Source organism: Tinamus guttatus, unplaced genomic scaffold (genome assembly GCF_059628265.1).
Source record: "Tinamus guttatus ecotype Peru unplaced genomic scaffold, ASM5962826v1 Tinamus_guttatus_pri_ptg000172l, whole genome shotgun sequence".
Taxonomy (NCBI): Eukaryota; Metazoa; Chordata; class Aves; order Tinamiformes; family Tinamidae; genus Tinamus; species Tinamus guttatus.
The window spans coordinates 1,156,063-1,177,101 of record NW_028288706.1 but is presented as its reverse complement, the minus strand read 5'-3'; the positions used below and the strand labels follow the sequence as shown (position 1 = coordinate 1,177,101).

General features: G+C 52.8%; 1 protein-coding gene across 3 annotated transcripts in view; it reads left to right on the top strand.

The window, feature by feature from the left end:
• The first annotated feature begins 552 nt into the window (after positions 1–552).
• The window catches only part of LOC104578726 (ankyrin repeat and fibronectin type-III domain-containing protein 1), a 198,532-nt gene continuing 178,045 nt past the window's right edge, over positions 553–21,039 (top strand). For 2 of the 3 annotated variants that reach the window (XM_088523017.1, XM_088523016.1), the window contains exon 1: positions 553–688. In XM_088523017.1, the coding sequence (XP_088379143.1) occupies positions 672–688 (17 nt within the window). In that variant the 5' untranslated portion in view covers positions 553–671. Of the gene's footprint in view, positions 689–15,519; positions 15,648–21,039 lie in introns of those variants that run through there. The other variant, XM_088523018.1, reaches the window with a different exon arrangement.

Genomic DNA, 21,039 nt, shown 5'->3' with positions numbered 1-21,039 from the left:
GTTCTTGCTGGAGAGTTTCTTTTCTCCTGGTGGTTTGTGGTTCCCACCTCATTCCTGGCTCCTGAATGGGACATCTTGCCTCCTTTGACACATCAGGCTTCTGGTGGTAAGAACACATCCCTAGATGAATGAATGGACTTTCTCACCAAGCCACACATTTTTGCTGTGGTCCGTAGGACCAGCCGGTAATCTTGGCTATTAGCCTGAAAGGAAGAGGAGAAAGAATGCACAGAAGTAAAAGCAAGAGGATTTTGCTTACGCAGCAGTGTGCCCAGACTTGTGGCAGTGGATCTTTTGACCTGGAGGTCCTTGCTCAGGCCTAAGAGAAAAACCTAAGCCACAGTGCTTGCAAAAGTGAACTTGGTGAGAAGCTTCTCTGGGTCTTGACCCTGTTTGGGTGGAATGTCTGTTCTGGGCATGTAGGCCTCATCTTGAGCAGGGGCTGGGGCTTCCTGGTATTGGTAACCCCTCAGTTATGTGCTGGTAACGTGCATGGCTTCTGCCTGTCTCTCTAATGGACAGGGTTTCCATCTTCTCTTTTCAGCAACACAGGGAGGCTACTATGGTGGAGCTCCAAGCTTGGTATTGTGACTCAGGATCTCTCTGCCACCACGGGCTTGGAAGGAGTTGCTGTGGACCCTGTGTACCTGGATCCTGAGGAAACAGGCAGGATGGATCTTGTCAAAGGGTGAGTCAGGGTCGTGCTGTGTTTGCAATCTCTCACTTTTTGTGGATCATTTGTTGAGGGCCCCAGGAGATCACTGTGCGGGCTTTCTTCTATGTGATATTATAAAAGCAAGTGAAATGGGCTGGAGAAGAGCCATAGGATGGAGAGCAGATCTAATGACTTGTTAAGCCAAAATGCTACTGGGCCGTAGGAACAGATGTAGATTAAGATGGAAGATGTGGTGATTGCAAGTAGGTTGTAGGGAGTACTAGTTATGTGAGAGGTATCAGCACTGTGCAGATCATCTTGTTGCCTGCCCAAACACATAGAGGGAATTTCATAGCTGCTTGGGGTGTCTTGTCTAGTGGGATTTATTCTGTTCTGGAAGAATGCTTGTGCACTGGTGACCAGTAAAGAAGGTAAACTTGAAAACAGTCACTCAAAATTCTTGGGAAAGCTGAGCTGATATGTAGACCCCTAAAGTCAACATGTGGTGTGTGAGATGCCTTTGTTTTGCTTTGGTATTGCAAACCAATCCTTTCTGCCCATAGAGAGAGGCTGTGTGTAGTTCGTGTGGTCATCGCGAGGGGCTGTTGTGGCCCTTCCGCCTATCAAGGGAGGATCTAGACTTGCTCTTGTGGATGTGTTAAACCTCTGGTCTCACTAGAAGGAGCAGTAAATGCCATGGTTAAAGGTTTGCAGTCTATTTTTTTTTTTTTTTTTTCAAGTGCGATAAGGGTAACTTGACTTAGCTGTGATTAAGCTTTCAGTGGCAGGGTTTGTACTTGCTGCTGTCAGCCAGGTGTGGATTGTCAAACCTGGTGACTGCAGCTGTGATTCTTGTGTGTGCAGTGGGGAGCATCTGTTACTGTTCTGTTATATCCTGAAAATATGTCACTTCAAATTTTCGTTCTGTTGTTTTGGTTTTCCACTGTGAGTGCTTTGCAAAGAAAAGCTTTCAGGCATGCTTTATATCTGGTCTTATTTCTCCCAGTAAGTTGCAGGGAGACTTTGCCTCTTCAGGGAGCTTCCCAAAGGAAGGGCAGTACTGTCCTGCATGCGCAGATGTTAGTGGACATCATTAAATGTTTTCTGTTTTTGGATCTGTGCTGAGATCACCTGAGGTAACACACAGATGTAGAAGCAAACACTAAGTGTGTTGATCTCTCTCAAACACAAGTGAGGACACCTGCAGTCTGCGGCTGCTGTGTGTGGGATGGCTCTTCTCATCTGAGACCTCAGTAATAACAAAGGACGGTGGAGGAGCAGAGCAGAGGAAATGGGGCGGGGGGAGAGTTTTTGTCCTTGTGTTTTTCTCCATATGGAAATCATTGCTGGCATGGGCATCAAGTTAGAGCCCCGGGAAGGGTTCAGGACGGGGCCAACTCAAAGAACTGAAGAGCAGACCTCTGCTTGCCTTACCACATGGGAGATGTGTTCCTGCATCCCTAGCTCTGGTGTTTGCAGGGCTGAGAGAAACCCACCGATGCTGAACAGATTTGAGATGGGACCTGTGTTCCAGCTTTCTCCTGGGCTGTTCTCCCTCCTTGCCAGTGTGTACTGGCAAGTGAGTGCTGGATGCCCAAGGCCCTCCTGGAGCACCCATGTGCTCCTGCGCAGGGTCCCACGGGGCCCTCCGGGCTCGTTTCATGGGCAGGCACGAGCGGGGAAGAGGCCAGCCTTGCTCTCCATTGCTGCAGGCTGTGCGTGGGTTAGGAACCTCTGTGGGAGGAGCAGCCGCAGGACGGGTTCCAGGCCCTCGAATGATCTGCTCTTCTCCCCAGAGCTAACATGGCCTGCGTGTGCACAAAGGCCGCCTGTCTCGGCCGTGCCGGCCTGGCTCGTAGGCGCCGAGCGTGGCCTTTGTCTCCCGTGGGCGCTGCGGGGGCTGCGCACGGGCCGGGAGGCGCCTCAAGGCCGGGATTGTTCGTGCCCGGGGCCTGCAGCGCCCGCCGAGCACCTCTGTGCCGCACGAGGGGAGGATCAGCATCGTCTGCGGCTCCTCTCACTGCTTTGGGCTCCCCTGTGGGCCGTCTGTGGGTAAGGATTCAACCCTTGGCAGGAACATCTCCCAGGTGCTGTGTGGGTAGCCATGTCTTGGGCCTTCACTTCCTCCACGGGTGGAGGAGATCTTTGCTCTTAGGAAGTGGCTGTGCTTCTGTTTGAGTCTGTGGGAGGAAGTTACTGAAGCCAGAAGGGCCTTTCCAAAGGGCACATATAGTCCTGGTCAGGGGGCAGTGGGAGCCTCCTTAGGAGCTTGGCCTTTACTGTGACTGCTGCAGACTAAGCAGGCCTTGTGCAGGAGAGAAATGGTCTCTCCATAGCCTCAGTCCAACAAGGCTCTGGTGCTTTCTTTTATGATTTTTGTGTGATGCAACCTTGATGTAACCTTTATTGCAGGGTGTGAAATGGTTCACTGTTGATGTGGGAAGATGTGTTGAGTGAGGCTCCCCAGAGCATATCCTGGGCCTACTTCTCTCTTGTCTTCCACTAACTGCCAGGGCCACTGAATAGCACCTATCTTTTATTCCTGGAGAGCCAAACATGAGGTTGTGAGCCCCCCCAGGGAGGAGGATGAGAGTTCAGAATGATATGGACAAAATGAGAGAATTAGTGTGAGGCGAAACCAGCAAGGACTCCAGAGGAAAATCTCTGGGATGCTGCATTGGAGCAGGAATTATCAGTCCCACAGATGCAAGAGAGGAAGAGCAAATGAAGCCACAGGTGTTCAGAGAAGCAGCTGGGTGTTTCTTGGGTTTCAGGACTCTGGTCAATCCCTAGGACCATGCAACTCAGAAAGATGGAGCTCCATAGGAGGACATGCAGCCCACCAGGTAGAGGGACTCTGCAGTAGGAAGTGGGTGTAGGTGGTTCAGCTGAGGGCCACTTGTCCTGGTGACTCCCACCCTGGGAGCTGTGCGTGTTGCCCAGAGGTTGTGTTGGTGGTGATCAGGACTGCCTTTTTAGCAAGCGTGAAGCAGAAGGGAGAATGGATTTCTGCTCCCACATGCCGCTCGGAGCAGTGGGTGAGCAGAGAAGAGGGATGAGCAGTGGTGAGTGCTGGGAGCCGTGGGGGCCACGTGAGGCAGGTCTCTACGGTGCTGTAGGTGCCTGGCGGGTGAGGGACAGGAGAGGGCAGTGCAGCATCACCATGCCGGCAGCTCCTGCGGGATGTGCGGCTGGTGCCCTGGCTCCTGCTGAGCCCTGGATAGAGCTTTTACAGGAGGGAACATCTGCCAGCCTGCTTGTGCTGATTGCTCATGCTCTCTGCGTTGCTCAAATCAATTCTGTTTGCTGCTCTTTGGCAATGTCAGGAGACTGCAGTGTCGTCAGCTGCAGTCTGGATTGCAAGGTGCGATTCTCATCCTCCCTTGGAAGTGGTGGCCTGGCTGGTTGGGACAGACCAGTTGTGCTGACCTCCTTAGAAGGGAGTGCAAAGCACAGTCCTGAAGGCTTCTCTTTATTTACCCATTTTCTTCGACCCTGCTTCTGACCTAGAAACTCCTTATTCTGTGTGCTGAGCTGGCTTAGTTAAAGATTTGACTTAATTTCTAGAGAATTAATTATTCAGTGACTATAGGGAGGGAAGGAGAGCTCCTGCTCCTGGGTTTATGCAGAATTCCTGACTCTGCAAGCAAATCCTTGTGCCTGCTGGGACAGGATGCCAGGATAGAAAGCAGATGCTGATGCTTCCATGGGGAATCTGCTGCCTTGGTGCTGCAGCTGCATTTGCACGTGTACCTCCCACAACAGCTCCCCAGCAGGACTTGGGACAGACATTGGCCGCAAGTAGCCCAAGGTCTCTGCTGCATGGGCCTGTGGAGCCCTCCAGCTCCCTAGGGACTGTGCTAATGAGGCCAAGGCTTTTAGAGATCCTTATCATCCTTCCTTGGGATGTTGGAAGGGATGGATTGTTTTCCTGATGCTGCTACCACATACAGAAGCTGTAGCTGCATCCCTCTTGTTGGCATAGTTGGAACCTGGGGACTCCTTGTGTGCTTGTTTGCATGTGCTGCAATTTTGGGAGGGCTTCTTGTTCTTTCTAAAGCTGTGCTAGTGCTCCCTGGCTAATTCCTCAAATGTGCAATGACAGCAACAATTTTTTGAGTTGCGAATAGCTGCCTGCCCTGGAGAGCATAGAGGGGGATACATTTCCTTATCTCCACAGGTCCTTGATAAGCTGCTGAGAGCAGAATCCCTATTTAATGAGGGAGTAAGGGCAGATTGGCCTCTTTGTTACCTGCTCCTCCTCTTTCCTTGCTCTGTCTGGGAGCAGAGCATTAGGAGGCTGTTGGCAGCGATCTAATTGAAATGTCAGACCACTGGTGCGTCGCCGCGCGGTGCGTTTCGGACCCAGCCCGTGTCACTGTCGATATCCTCTGACGCTGAGGCACGGCGCTGGTGTTGCAGGAATATCGATGGGCGCCTTGCGGCCGCTGTGGCTCGGCCCTGTCTCGCCAGCAGAGCTTGGGGTCGCTCTGTGTGCGAGGGCTTTTGCAGAGGACAGTGTGCGCCATGGGCAGCTTTGTGCTCATGATGGAGGCAGCTATGCTGGGAAGAGCCTGTGGCATGGTCCTATAAATCTGATTTTATTCTTTTAGAAAGCACTGCAAATACCTGCCTCTGTTTCTCTGTCCTGTTCCAAACTGGCATTTTGCTGGCTGTGACTGTAACAGAAAGCAACAAAATGCGGTAGCTGAGGAACGCTCTGTCCTCAGCAGGTGCCTGGCAAACCCCTGTGATGCAGAGGGTGGTAGGGGCTGCTCTCCCACCACCCCGCTCCAGGTCCAGGCCAAGTGCAAGGCAGTCTTACCTCTGTCTGCTACTTGTGCTTCAAGACACAGTGTTCCTAAAGCAGGACAGCACCTTGGTCAGCTTGTAGGTGTCTGTTTTACCTCCTTTTTGACTTTTCTTGACAAAGTATTGGCTAATCCTGGTATTTCTGTAATCTCTGGGCATCTTTGCTTTGATCAAAGTGACTGAATTTTAGCTTTCACTTTCTTTTTCTGAGGTCTGCTGTAAGGCTTCTGTACAAGCTACTGAACCATGTGGGTTTTAAAATGTCTGAGCAAAGGCTGAGATGGTACATGATGGACTTCAACTTCCTGCTGCTATGGGAAGCCAGGAAGGTGTAGAGGATGGAAGAAGGTACTGTCATGGGTGAACATGCAGAACTGGCCTCAAACTTGCTTTGTGTGCTGCTTTAACCCATGCATGCACGTCCAATGTTCCCCCATCAGGAAGGGCTGCCTGAAGGATGTTGTGTTTCACTGTCATGACTCCAAAGAAGTGTAAGATGCTTCAGTGTTCAGTGCTCCGGGCTGCATTCACAGCTGAGCGAGGAGCATCTGCCCTCAGCCAGCTCCTTGCTGTAACACAAGCTACACTGCTTTACTCCAAGTAGTGGGTTTTGGACCCGTTTTTCTCAGTGATGCGTTGACTTGATGGCAGCTCTGTCGGCTCCTCCGAGGCAGCTTGTCGGATGGTGCGCCCAAGCTTTCCCCCTCAGCCGGGAGCAGTGATTGCAGCAGGACGTTGGCGCTGGTCTGAAGCTCCTCAGGCTGGGAGGAAGTAATGCTGTATGCTCCCTAGCGTGGAAGGGCATTCCTGCACCTTGCTGCTGGAGCACAGAGGTGGGATGGATGTTCCTTGGCCACTGGTGAAGGCGATGTCTGAGGCGATGCCTCGTCTGAGTTGACAGCTGCCTCCTGTGGCCACCAGCCAGCTCAGACCTCGGCCTTGTGTCTAGCTAGGCCAAGGCTCCCTCCCTTCCCAAAGGCAGCTCTGCCCGCTTGTTTGCCATGGATGGCAATGAGCCTTCTCCGTGTACAGAGATGCTGCGAGTTTCTCCTCCTCCTCACTTGTGTGTGTGGCTTTTTTTTTTGGTGGTATTTGTTGAAAACCTGGCTCTGCTTTCAAAGGAGTGTTTTACAAGCCATCCTTGTGCTACTGCTCTTTCCTTTGGTGGGATCTGCTTGTGTCTGCTCTCTGATCACCCGCTCTTCTGCGCTCTGCCTGGCCTGGAGGAGCACAGCCTGGGGAGAGGGAAGCAGTGTTAATCCCAGCTTGTGTGATGCCCAGGCATGGCTGCCCTGCGGAGACCGAAGACTCCCTCGTTCCTCTTCAGAAGTCAAGGCCCTCTCGGGTGTCTAAGGTCCTGTTCCCAAATCACAGCAGGATTTGCCCTGCCCCAGCAGCCGTGTGAGCCCCTGGCTGCCAGCAGGAGCCTGTGGTGGTTGCGCTGAGAGCCGGCTCGCGGCTTCCTCGGGAAGCAGGAACTGTCCCGCTGTCCGCAGGCACCGTCTGGCTGCGTCTGTGTTTGCTTTGCTGCTGATAGCGCTTCTGCTTCATCCGCCAGCCCCTTCCCACAGGAAGGGCTCCGGGGAACAGCCGCAGCTCTGCCCTGGCTGCGCAGAGCCCGTTCAGCTCGCGCACATTGCTGTGGTGATGGCTGCAGCTCATGAACACGTCTGTCTAACGGCTCGTGTAGCGCCTTCCTGAGGGACGCGCCGCGGCTGCTAGGGGAGCCTGCCCGGGCCCCGCGTGTTTGCTGCGCTTCTCTTGCACGGCTCTAACGCTCAGCAAGGGACCTGGCCCCTGCCTGCAGCGAGTGGGATCCTTTGGATGAGGCCTTTTGTGGGGAAACTGCTCCTGGGCTTCCTCCCCGGCCTTCGTTTGTGGTGTTGCATCCCTGGTTCATTGGGGAGATCGGCTGCCTCTGGGCCTTGAAGTTGCATCAGCTGGAGTCTGTGTGGCATGAAATAAGCTGTTGGAGAGTAGACACACAATGTTTTGAGCAGCCCTGTTGGGAGGGGGCTGCTACCTTTGATTTCTCTTTGTCCCTTCCTGTGCAAAGCCTTGCTGGCTGCATCTCCTTAGGAGCTTTGGGGTTGTTGGCTTTTCTGGAGGTCCCTGTAGCTTTGGAGTGGTTTTTCTACAAAAGTCTCTTAAAACATAGCTGATACATGGCTGGGCCTGATGTGGCCTGCACTGTGCCCACAGTTGGTTTTGCCAGAGTGGTGTTGGATGCTGCCAGGCTGGTGGGGAGGGGACCACACTCGGTCATCTAATTCCTACTTCTGCTGATGTAATTTTTGGGTTCTTTTCTGTTACCTGTCCTTGCTTGCTCTGATCTTGTTCCTTCTCTGCTACTCCCAATCCTCCCTGCTCTCTGCAAGGCAGTATTAACTTGCGAGGGAGGCCCTTGTCCATTTGTCATCCTCATCCACCACTGCAGCTCTCGACTTTGTTAGCAATTGCCTTTGATATAAATCTACAGTGACACTGACCTGCAAAAGAGTGAATCAAAGACTTGAAGCCAGTGCCTGGGGTGTCGTTAATGCAGCCTAATGGGCCTCTCTGGTCCTCTGCAGAAATAAGGCAATTAAATAACAAGCTGCAGGTGCAAATCAGGCAGATTTCAGCCAGGGGATGTAGCTTGGAGTGGGGGAGAGAGTGTGAGGGTGGATGACATGTCTGTTTGGGAAGCTGGGAGATGGGTGAAGTGGGGATTTAGAGTTTGGTAGATGTAGAAGTGCTGCAGGACGGAGCTCGTCTCCGCACTGACGTGTGGCCGTGGCCGGGCACCAGTGATGCCCGGAGCTGCTCTGAGGCCAGGGAGCCTTCGAGGGCTGAACCCGGGATGCAACTTGGACATTTGGGAGGTGACCAAATAGCACAAGTACCTATGGAGGCAGATTGGACTTGCCTGTGGTGCCATGATGCTGATACAGAACCCGTGAGTGCTCCACACTGATTGCAATGTGAAAGACACTTAAATTGCCAGAGCTGCCCTAATGTTGCTTAATCTTTTCCTGAGCCTTGTGGGGCTTCTGGCACTGGTACAAGTGCAGTCATCCATGCTGCTCTTGCGGGTCTGCCTGGGCTCAACAGAGCCCCATGTGTGGAGGGAAAACGTGGCCTATCTGTTGTGCTCTGGTATTTCTGCTCTCGATGCTTGTTTGAATTTCTCTTGCTCCCTGCCCTAAGTACAGGGTGACCTTTAAAGTGTGTTTCTATTCCACATTAGGATGCGTGCGTTAGGATGTTGCTCGATTTATTTCCCCCGGTGCTTTTGGAGCCCCTCTATGTGCCTGGAGGTGTCGAGGAGCAATCCTGCTGCTTGCAGCATGCTGGAGACCAGGGGGGTTGGGCAGCTGTGGTCCCCTGTCCCCCGGGTCAGGGTGACGTGGAGAGTCCTTCCCTTGGCCAGTGTCCCCCTGCTTCACCCAGCTGCTGTGGGGGCCTCTGGAGGACCCTGGCTGGACCTGCGCTAGGGACGTCAAGGTGAGAATTGCAAAATGAAGGAAGGGGAAAAAGAAATCTGTATTCAAAAAGCCCTGCTGACAGGCGAGTGACTGGCTGCTCCTGGGAGACTGGAATTAAACGTGCTGCCGCTGTGGAGGCAGAGGCAGCGCGGAGCATCAGCGCTGCGTGGAGTGGGAAGAGGTTTACTGAGGCCGTGCTGTTTCCGTGGGGATGGTCCCTGAGGTGGTTAGTCCTCCTTTTTTTTTTTTTTTTTTTTTTTTTCCTTATATTACGGTTAACACTTTAGTATTTTGTGAGGTTTGCATTTACTTTGCTTGTTTTAATTAAATTACTCTAACCTGGGGGGATCTTTCAGTTTAATTGAAAATCAGAACCTGATCCAGACTAAATCCAGCGTCCCTTTTTATCCAAACATTGCTCTGTTCAGCCATTTGACAGAAGTTAAAATTTGACTCTGGGCGCTGCAGTTGGCCACCCTTCCCTGCGAGAGGCATGGCCAGGTCTGTGGCGAGAGGATTACATTAATCCGTTGTTTGGGAAGGATGCTGAGATTTTAATAGACTTCATTTTGATGCCGTATTGGGACAATTACTGGGTGAATGGTGAGAAGAAAAAGGTTGGAAACAGAGCTATCTTCCTCTAGAGGTCCCTTCCAACCTAAACCATTCTGGGATTCTGGGATTCTGGTTTGTGCAGATGCCTGCTGTTAGTCCCCTGGGCTGCCGATGGGGACGTGAGTGTCCCCTGTGCCCCTCTGTAGAGTAGCAGTGTCCCTGTTCCTGCTCTCTTGGCTGTGTCTTGGCTCATCCATCACTTGCCTTCATTTTAGGAAGCATCAGACGAAGTGGTCAGGGTGAAGGGAGCGGGATGGTGAGCAGTCTTTGGAGTAAGGAGAAGAAAATATGAAGGGAAAGCTATTTCCTCATACGTGCAGGATGCCTTTGGCCACATTGCTTAAAAGCTGAGCACAAATAGGTCTCCTTGCCCATCTCTTCCTCTTCTGTCTCATGCGGGCTCTTTTTCCTGAGTAGACTGTGATTCCTGGCACCTTTTGGAAGGGAGGGAGGAGAAATCCCCAGCCAGTCTCCTTAGGTTGCCTTGGTGGAAGTAGGCCCTGCTGCCAAGGGGGCCTTTGCAACATGGTGCAAAGGTGCCTGAGGTGTTGGGCAGCGAGGTGCCTGGATGTGGCAGCCCTAGGTGAATTCTGTGCTCTGAGGGGAGAGAAACTCCCTCCTGTGTGTCAGCTTTCCCGCGGGCCGGGCTCGGCCTGCCCGTGGCCGTGGGGAAGGCGCCTGCAGGAGGGTCCCGGGGCACCCAGGCCGCTGCTCCGGGTGGCCCCTCAGCCCAGAGCCATCGGAGGGAGGTGCTGGACCAGAAATGCCTCCTTTACGGAGGGCAGGAGAAACCGGTCACGGGGAACCAGGAGTAAGAGCGGACTCCTCACCAGCAATTGAGATAGGCATGAGTAATTATTTATAAATGCAGACTGCTGTAGTGATTGTAGGTCCCTGAGCCTGGAGACTTCTTGCTCATTGATTGTTGCTTTTCTGAGGCTTGAAGTTATGCTGGGCTGTAGCTGTATTTCCTGAAATGCTTTATCCTATTAACAGCTGTTGCACTTTTTCTTTTGACTCTTGCCAGGGTTTTTTTGGGAAAATAACCATTGTTTCAATGACTCATGAACTATGGTCATTCACAGGTTGACTGAGGATGGGGTAATTCATCCCCACCCGGTTCCCTTGGGCAAAACCCATTGGAGTTTTGCATGGCAGAACTGAGCAAGGCTGGGGTCGGATCCCGGCAGGCAGTGAGATGCAGCACGGTACCCGCTCGGCGCAGCGCAGGACATGGCACCCCTTGCCCCACCACCCATGGGAGATGCTCAGTTCGGCTCACAACAGGCAGATCTTCGAGTTATTTTACCTTTTGCTCCTCCAAGGAGTGTGTTTTGGCTGTAAATTTAACAGCACGTTTCAACTTGTGGTTGGAATTGGACCAATTTTACAGAAATGAATTATAAAGCAGTGATATGGCGGGCAAATTAGTAAATGGATGCATCTGGCTTATGCTAGGTATCAGCATGGAAATTTGTGTGTAATGCAAAATAACTGACAATTAAAGCAAAGTGCTTAGTTAGACTGAAATTATCACGTCTCTAGCATCCCCTGCTTTTTTTTAAACTATATTAAAATGTAGCACTTCCATAGGGCTTTACGTCTCTGCGGATAAGCACGTTAGTCCCGGGGTTGTCGTGCGCGGTGCTCCCGGAGGACTTGGCCTCGGGGGTTTGGGCTGTTCTGCCAGGGCTGCGGGCAGCAGTGAGGAGCTGCAGTTTGTTGTGGCACCACGGGCACAATGTGCAGCTTTTTGACAAAATGAGAGCGTTTGTGGGATGCCCGTGAGGATCTCAAGGGAGGGAGTGCAGAGGACGGTCATGGTCTCTTTTCAGTGGTGGCCACTGATAGGACTAGAGGAAATGGCCGGAAACTGAAACATCAAAAATTCCATAGGAACTTAAGGAAAAATTTCTTAACAGTGAGGGTGACAGAGCACTGGAACAGGCTGCCCAGAGAGGTTGTGGAGTCTCCTTCTCTGGAGATCTTCCAAACCCGCTTGGACGCAGTCCTGTGCCATGTGCTTTAGGTGTCCCTGCGTATGCAGGGGGGTTGGACTAGATGATCTCTAGAGGTCCCTTCCAACCCTAAGCATTCTATGATTCTATGATTCTATGATTCTATGATCTGACAAGGAGGAGTCTTACGTCAACACCCAAGGAGCAAGGGGCTAACGCTTGCACATACGGCATATATTTGTTTGACTTCTGCTGTCAGATATGGTGCAAAAAGAAAATGTGTTGCATTTGGAACAGTTGGTCCTCTTGAAATGCTTCTTTGGCCTGGGCCTGGCTTTGACGAAGATGCACGCTTGTAGCTTTTTTTTCCTCCTGTTTGTGGGGACCCTTACGAGTCTCTGGTGGTTTTGTGCGTGCATGCGCATTCCTCACGTTGCTTCGTGCTTGCGTCTAAAGTGCTTCTACATGTGCATGTTGTGACCTCGGGTCTTGTGTGTCCTGTGAAATAACATATTCCCCCGTGGGGAGGCAGAGGAGCAGGAACAGCCCAGCAGCTCCTTCTCAGCCCAGGGTATTTCAACAACCTTCCTAATCTTCTGCAAGTGGCCTCTATTTCCTCTCACAGGTGACCCTTATTAACATCTCACCCTTTGTATTCCCATATTGGTTGGCCTCAGAAAATCCTTTTACCCATCAAGCAATCAGATCAATGTTTTCATCCCTGGCCACACCAATCCTACATATTCCCATATTCCCCTGTTACTTATATTGCTCTTCTGCAGCACTTGATACCACTCCAGCACACCAATGAAAGTGCATTAACTGGCTGTAGAAAAATGGGGTCTTGCAGGGTGTATCATTTTAAAACAAGAAGAATTTTGTTTCCCAACTCCCAAGTTAGTGCTCAGACCTTCCCTTGATCTCCAAGTTCATTCCTGGCTCTGTTCATGCGAGGTTTAGAGGGAACTGATATCACTGGTGACCTAATGCTGACTTTTTTTTTTTGTTTTAGTGGCTGCTTTTTAGCAGTCGGGAAAATTCCAATTTAAAAATAAAACTTCTGAGTCTCTATGGCTTTTTTTTTTTTTTTTAAAAAAAAAAAAAAAAAGATTGTTGTCTTGAAAATGTGGATAAGCCAAACCCAATCTCTCCCTTCTCTCCCATGCTGGCACTGAAGATGGCTCATAAGAAATTCTCTCTCGTTTGACTTGAAGGCTTTAACTGTGCCTTTTACTGTAGGGGATTTGGGAACTTTTCATTCCGTTTTTCTATAAGGAGCTGTATAAGGTTTTTCCCCCATGGGGGAGAGTCTGTCCCAACAGAGTACTCGTGCGGTAGCAGAGCCACCGTGTTGCTCTGTTGTCCCAGGTAACGTCTCTGTCTCCAGCCTGGTGGATGAGGCTCTCGGGATGCCGAGGCTGAAGTGCCTCCTGCGCTGGGGTTTCGTCTCTCAGCGTGTCCTGGGCTCTTCTGCTGTTTTGTAGCTTTGTTTTTGATCCAGTGTCTGGGGCTCCTCCCCAGGGAGCCTTGCAGGATGCAGCAGTCGCTGCTCCTCGTGTACCCGCTGCACTGGGGCAGAGCCACGTGGAAGGGCCTTCAGCCAGCACGGGTCTTGCTTATAGAAGTGCAAGCACCAGCTGCCTCAGTTCTGGTCAATATCTATGTCAAAGCTGTCTTGTGTGAAGGGATGAGCTGCCACAAGCAAGGCAGGAGGAGAAAGGAGCAGCAGGGTCTGCATCTGCTGTGGTCCAGCTGCTGAGTAGACATTGTAGGGGCAGCTGAAGAATGTCAGCTTTGAGTAAGTGCCTTTCTTCCTTCCCTGCTCCTGTCCAGCCACATTTGAGAAGTGTTATGGAAATGAAGTCTCCTGGGGATATGGTCAGAGTGATCCAGGTGATGTTTTGAACCTGGGGTCCAAGCCTGGGCTGCATGGCAGAGGCTGCTGCACAAGGCAGGTTCCAGCTCCCTCCTGCTTGCAGGAGGCTGCCAGAGGGGGTGATGATGGACCTCAGTGGAGCAACTTTCCGATGGTTTAATGCTGCTTGTTTAGAGGAGGAGACTCTACCTTACCTCCAAATGGCCAAGAACAGCTGTGAACTCCCTTCCACAGGTGTCTTATGTGGCATCAAGTCCCAGATCATGGTGAGTGGGGGATTGGGATGCATAGAAAGAGGAGAAAGGAGCTGTGGATCCACTAGATCCCCTGTGGAAATTTTTCTTTGTTTTTTTTTTCTTTGTTTGTTTTTGGTATCAACTGGAGATGTGCATGGATTTCTTCTCAGGGCTTTTAGACATTGCAGGCTTTAAAAACCCCTTCATGAAACTGCACCAGGGAGATGGATTTAGTAAACACAGAGGTTGTTCCTGCGCATTTTTCTGGTGCAGGAGCTATCAGGCTCGTGCTGTGAAGCTTCCTGCATTGCAGGAAATCTGGTCGCTTGGTGCCCTGCACCCAGAAGGGGCTCACAAGGGTGGTGTCTGCATGGCTGGTGTGCTTGGGACCCTGCACAGGGTGGTGGCCTCCTGGCCGCTGCGAGGAGGGACATGAGGGTGAGTGTGCAGGGCACAGCGAGCCTGCCCTGCAAAGAGGGGCTGGCAACGACCTTCCCCGCCACCCTGTGTGTGATGGGGGCTTTGTGAGCTGGCACGGCCCTCAGCGGTGCTCAGGCTGTGCCGGGTGCTGCCCCGTGTCCTGCCCAGCTGCCTGCTGGGGATGGTCGTGCAGCTTGGTGCGTGCATCTGTCGGTTGCTTCCTCCCCCGCTTTCCCCCAGCCCTCCAAAACTCCCCGTTAGCCCCGAGGTGAGGCTGTTGTGCACATCCCTTTGTGCAAGGACCCTTGGTTGTGCTTTGAGCCCTCCGAGCCTCCCTCGTGGCACCGCGCTTCCGTGCGGGGTGCCGGGGAGCTGAGCGGGGGGCTGCGTGCGCGGGAGCGAGCAGGAGCGAGCGGCTGCTCTCCCTCCGAATGGAGCAGCCGCCGGCGCTGCGGGAGAGGGAAGGAGCGGGCTGCCTGCGCGCAGGTACGGTCGGGGCTGGGCTCGGAAGCCTCTCCTCTGGGCGTTGAACTCGGAGTGGGAAGCGAGGGAGAGCCTGGAGGGAGAAGGAGGATGAGCGGGGAGGAAGCGGGCTGGCGTTCGGGGGCTTCCTGCTGTGCAGCATCGTCCCTTCCCGGCTGCTCGCGGCGGATCGCTCCAAGCAGGGGAACGGCAGCGAGCGGGTCTTTCCTCTTATCCTTTAACATGGCATCTGCTACAGCGGGATATGCAGCACACGAAGGGAGCTTGCTGCTCCACTGCTGGAGTTAGCCCCAGTTTCTGGTGCCGTTTGCTCCGGGGTCTCTGCAGGGGTGGCACATGGACGTCCCTTCTGCTCGGCACCTTTTGCTCTGTGGGGGCTGCAGGGAGGTTTCTTTCAAGTCTCAGCCTCCCTGAGGATGCAAAGACAAACCCTCCTGGCCGGGGGAGGTCTTGGAGTAGGGTTTCTCCTGGCAATGGCTTTGCCTCTCTCCGCCACTCGCAGCTGCGGTCGCAATTGGTCGCGCTGGAGCGGGCAGGCAGGAGCAGCAGGTGACGGCCGCGCCGCTTGGGCTGCCTGGCTCTAGGTGTCTGTCCCTCTCCTTGCGCCCAGGTGCCGGCGAAGCTGGAGCCTCGCGTGCCAAGGGCTGCCCGCGGCATCGCCGACCCTGGCGGGCTGAGAGGTGTGAGAAGAGCAAGCCGGGCGGCTCCTCCCGCGGTGACCGCGCCGGGCTCTGTGCGCCGCAGGACCGCAGCGTGGGGGAAAGCAGCCGGGCGGCTGAGCCGTGTGGAGTGCCTCGTCGCCGCCTGCACGGCAGCATCGCCTCTGCCGCACCGCCTGGGCGCCCCGGACCGGCCAGCGCGTGGATTCTTGTCTTGGGCTCCTTCCACCCTGTGCCTCCTTCCTGTCCCCACTGGGCTCGCCCTGGGCGCATGGAGCGTGCGGGGTAGCGAGCGGCACTGCCTGCACGTGCTGGGGGCCGTGCGCGCTGCCGCCGGGGCCATGGCTTCGTCCTTCGGGAAGCTCACGGAGTACTTCAGCCTGCGCAAGTCGAGGACCGAGTTGCGCTCGGAGCGCCGGGGCGGCCGGCGCAGCGGCAGCTATTGCTGTAGCGTCACCGAGTGCAGGTACCGGGGCCGGGGGGAGCAACCTGTCTGTCCTGCTGACTGTCTGTCCTGACACATTGTGTGCGTCTGGGGGAGGAGAGGATGTGCAAGCTCTGGTGTTTTCATGGTATCATGGCTGCTGCATGGGGTGTCTGAGCTCGGGCCAACTCGTTGCCTCGGGACGTCTCCGGGCAGCATTGCGCTTTGGCGTCCGCATGCCCCTTGCGAGGATATGGTCTGGGTGGTGGTGACAGCACCTCTGGGACGCAGGCTCTGTGGCTGCCTGCATGTGTTGCTCCTCGTCTCCGTCCTCCCCTTTCCGTGCTGTGCCGCTGCCTCTGCCTCCTCCGTACCGCGCTGCCGAGGGCACCGTGTCACCCCGGCCCCTCCGCAGCCGCTTGCTCCATCACGTGCGCAATGTGCAGGTGAGCGGGTGCGAGGGTTGTTCAGCAGCCCGGGGTCAATGTGTGGGTCTGTGCATGCCCGTGGCGTTTGTGGCCTCCTGCTCGCAGATGTGCTGTGGCTGTGGTGCAGTCGGAGCGGTGGGAAGAGCCACTCACATTCATCCCCTCGTGGCCATCCAAGTTGGTGTCCCAGGGGTTGCACCGCCTTGGTCGCGGGCGGGTGCTCTTTGCTGTCCCCCTGCTCCTTCCCAGCTGCTCCTCGCTGGGCAGCCCATGTCCCTCCTGTGGGGATGCAGGGCTGTGTGGAGACCAGCCCTGCCACTCTCACTACAAGGCTGGTCCTTAGGTCCACAGTACCACGAGTCGGCTCAGTGAGAGCTGAGTCTGCTCAGGCTTCAGAGGCTTGTAGTAAAAAACACCCAAGGTACCTGCTCACCTGGTGTTTGAGCAGCTCTTATGCAGTGAAGGCTATTGAAATATCTGCATGTGTCAAAATGAGTGGGAGATCTGGGACTTGTGGTCCTCCTGCTGCTCTCTGCTTCGCTAAAGAGCAGAGATGTGACGTGCTGTTACTGCCTCCCTCTTCGCTTGGAGGCTGGAGGAGATGGCTGCTGCTTCCCTGCTTGCTTGAAATGGTGAGTGCTTCTTCCTGAAATCCAGAAGTCAAGGCTGAGCCAAGAACTTAATTCTGCTCTTTCATGCTTTGTGCTGGGGAGGAGCAGTGCAGTAATGGAGCTGGTAAGGTGCAAAGCCCAGTTCCTGCCCACACGTGTTTACTGTGCAGTGCAGACCTGTGCAGTGGGAAGGATGAACCTGCAGGTTGGGATGCTCCTGAGTTTGCTGATCAAGTGTGATGTGTAGAACAGGGTGTGATGCGTTTTGGGCTCTCCATGGCATTAGGGAGATGAGACGGTGTTCCTGAGACTCCAGACTCGATCAGCACTGTGTGCAAAGGGTGCTTGCATCCTGAAGCCTTGTGTTTTGGGGGCTGGGGGACAGCTTTTCTTGCAAAGGAGATGTTACGATGCTGTCCTTGCCCTGGAACACTCACCATGAAGGTGGCATTGCTGGTACATAGCTCGTGTACCAACTTCATGGGGTGGCACTGGGAACGTTTGAGTGCTTTGCTGGTATGGATGGTATGTGGAAGTGGAAGATTCTCCAGGTAGTACCAACGAGGTGGCAAAATACAAGAGTGCAGCCCCGGATGTGAACCAGGGTGAAAACGGTGTAGTGGAGATGGAGTGGAAGGGACTTGTGCTCTCCCCTCTCTTGAAGCCCTTTGCTTTCCCAGTGCCTGGTACCCTTCTCTGGGGTGGCTCAATGACTGTGTGGATGAACAGCCTCCAAGGTCCTCGCTTGATTCCCAGTGTTCCTGACTCCATGGGTGATAAGGTCCCTGAGTGCACATGGAGACACCGGTCCATTACCTTGATTGCAGGAGATTATGGGAGTAGAAGTGCTGACCGAAGCATGCAATGCTTTGGAAATCAGTATTGCATTTCACCTGAACTATTTGAAATTTGGCTTGATTTTATTCCCCTTAAAATCCCTCCAACTGGAGGGGCAGCAGTTGAGGCTGCCATCTCAAACTGAACTGGTGGTTGATGTCTAGAAAGCCAGATGCTTCAGGGCTGTGTTCCTAAACCAAACAGTCTCTGCTCCTCTCTAGACAGGGTTTTTTTTGTAGCTCTTTGAAGCATTGAGATGTTTTTATTTTATTTCTTGATGCCAATGGGAGCAAAATAAAGAAGAGAATGCAATGCTCAGACCTCTCCCTCTGCCCCATTTTCCTGTGCCTGTTGGCAGGAGGTACAGGAGATGCTTCATGCTCCATCCCTCAGTGGACCATCTTAAGAAGCCCTTCCTGAGCCCTCTCCATGGCTCAGGGTGCTGGTGCCCCTGCTGCCCTTCCCAAAGAGGGAGTCCAAGGGGCAGTCACATCTCTGGGGCTGAAACACCTGAGGTGTGACAACGTGGTCGGTGGAGGGTGTCCCCATCTCCATAAGCATCAGCTGATCCTGGTGCCAGTGCTCAAGCAGAACCCAATCAGCCAGGACTGATCTCGGCATGTGTCTAAGTGACTTATTTGCAAAAAGCTCTTCCTGGCTAGTGAAGCCATCTCAGATGAGCCAAATGGTCAACCTTGCTGACTTCCCTGGTGCTTCGTTGGCTGTTCTATGGTGGAGATCTTGGAGGACATTGATCACAGCAGCTCAGAGCTGCAGCAGTGGAGGGCAGCTCTCGTGGGCCTCAGGGAGAAAGACAGGAGCAAATCCTGTGTGGGGGCCACTCTCTAAAGTAGAGGATTTTTGTTCTTGGTCTTATCTCGTGGTGCCAGCGTTGGTGCCTTCATCCCTAGCGCTCTGCATGTTGACAGGGCGGGTTGGGAGATGTCATTTCTGGCACAGAGGAGTAGTGAGGCTAACAGGCAGGTTACACAAATAGCTTTTATTCCTTTAGTTTTGCACTGAAAAGGCAGCACAACTGATGCCAGATTTGCGCTGCTTCCCAAAGTGGATCAGAAAAATGCGGAAGGCTGTTACCTGCAGCTGAGTTGAGAGAACAGACTTGCTCTCCTGTGTGTGCTTGGACAGGAGGAGGCTCTAGGAAAAGGTGAAGCTTTCAAAACGAAATCTGACCCACCCACACGCACACAAAAAACCCCAATGCTTTTCCAGCCTGTTTTTTTAGGCAAGTCTGCCTAGCGGGGTATTAGTCTTACCAACTTGTCGACTGTGCTCCTGAGCGCTTGCAGTGTTTCTGGGAGCAAAAGGATCCAGTCTCATGTTGCTTGATGGAGGAAAAGCTTTAGGGAGAATGACTTAAGGAGTCAGCCTCAACTCTAGGTCTAAATGGACTGCTGCTGAAGCAGAAGCCCCTCAAGGATGCTGCTCCTTCCACTGGAACTGTGACTAGTAACAGTAACAAATGCTACCTCGTTGAAAACATCCCTGCTACCATCCAGGGATGGCATTCCAGAGACATCCCCTCCGGACAGGGGAGTCAGAGCCCTCTGGACAGGGCAGCCAGAGCCTTCTGCAAGACTGATTTAGTGGCTTTCTCTCTGGGCCTAGGACTGTTTTTAGATCAATCTGCTCACCTGGAATCTATAGGGCAACTTGTCCCTCTTTCAGTAGCCCTCACCTCTCCCTTCCTGCAGTCCTCCATTTCCTTGCTGCAGTAAGGGCCCCACAGAGGGGGTCTGATGTGCTTGTATTGAAGACACTGTCCTGGCTGGGGTAAATGGTGTCAAGATCCTCACTAGTGCAGGGAGAGAGGGAAGAGATTTATGCTTAGGTTTGGATTTCAGAGCTTCCTTCTAGGAGAGACCTTGGGACTTTTGTTTTGAGACTATAGAATTGAGGACATTTGTAAGCTTCAGAGCTCAGTATAAATCAGTAAAAAGGAACAGTTATGGCAGAGCCCAAGCTCCTTGGCCATCCATCCCTCTTGTCCCCAAAGGAATTGGGCCAGGCTGAGTGTCAGGGCAGGGAAAGCAAGGGGAGCTGTGGCCAGGAAGGGGACACCGGAGCTGGGGAGTGGGGAGGAAGGATGCTGGCTAAAATGTAGTTGTTGGTTTTTTGCCCCCCTCCTTTTTTTTTTTTTTTTTCCTCTCTCTCTCCCTTAAAGCCCCAATTGGTATTTGGCAGTTGATGTTAATTGATAATGACTTGAATCACGCAAAAGATTCAGAACCGTTGAGCCTGTTTTCCCTCTATTATTTGGATAATTTCTCTTCAACCTTTGTCTTCTCAAGATTCAGGTGAATCAGCTACAAAGAAATAAATGTTGCTGAGATGTAGGCAACTTTTAAAGCTTTGCATTTTCCCCAGGCAGTAACACTTTTCTGCTTAGTCTGGAAGCAGTATTGAGCTCTTCGTTGGCCAGGCTGCTTAGGAGCCTCTTCAGTGCAGTTCCCCATGGGCTCCTTCCTAGCAAGGACACCTGATGTCTTTCAACCCGGATTTTTGTCCTTTGAAAGACAAAGCCGACAACCATGTAGCTATTCCTGAAGGAACACCGTAGTTATTAAAATATGAATTTGGTCAAGATGTAATGGTTTATATCCTTGCTACTGGTAAATATCTGCAGAACACGATGCAGGAGCTTCATGGTGTGTGTGAGATCAAAGCAGAGAGACAGAGGCTCAAGGATGCTCTGTGCTCCTACTTGCAACGTCCAGTCCTGCATGGACTCTTCGGCCAGCGTACTGTATCTGTAGCTAAGAGGGTTCAAACAAATGACAAAACTTTGCCCCAAAGGTAATCTTGAAAGGGCCATGAAGTTCTCTGTTAAAGTGTCTGATAGTTTGACTGACTTCCCCAACTCTTCATTAAAATCATATGGGAGAAAAAAAACTTTCAAATGTCCAAATGATACTTAGCTCATGTCGTCCTTCCTCTTTCCATGTATAAGTTCCAGTTTTGAAAGTGTATGAAAAGTTTTCACCTGAGCTATTCAAATAAAAAAAGTTTGTGTCAGTTGTATTTAAGAATTCATGACTCCCCCAGCTCTGACATGTACCTTGCCTTGCTGAAGGGCCAGCCAAGAGAAGAGGATGTGTGGGTGCTTGTATTTGCATTTTCGCTGTATTGCACTGTTGTAGCCCAGGAAAACATAACTTTAATGCAAGTAGCGAATGTCCATTGCTGTGACGTGCAAATATTGTGTTGGTGTCTAACTAGGCCAAGCTTGAAATACTCTTAAATCCATCGTTGGTGATTCAGATAGCGGTGACCCGCTCTGCGGAAGTGCTGAGTGCTCATTAATCCCGTTGATATCAACAAGCAGCAGATGCTCAGCGTCTTTACGACTTAGTGCTGGCTGCCTGCGCATCCACGCGGGAGTGCAGGGATGCGCTCGCCGAGGCTGCTGGAAGCTTCGGCTGCAGTGCTGCTTTCCAGGGGAGAGGCACAAGGTGGGGTGTTTTGGTGGCAGCCGGCGCGTTAATCTTGGTGGCTTTGGTGGGGGCATGAGGAGCAAGACCACGGCTTCCTGCCCAGCTG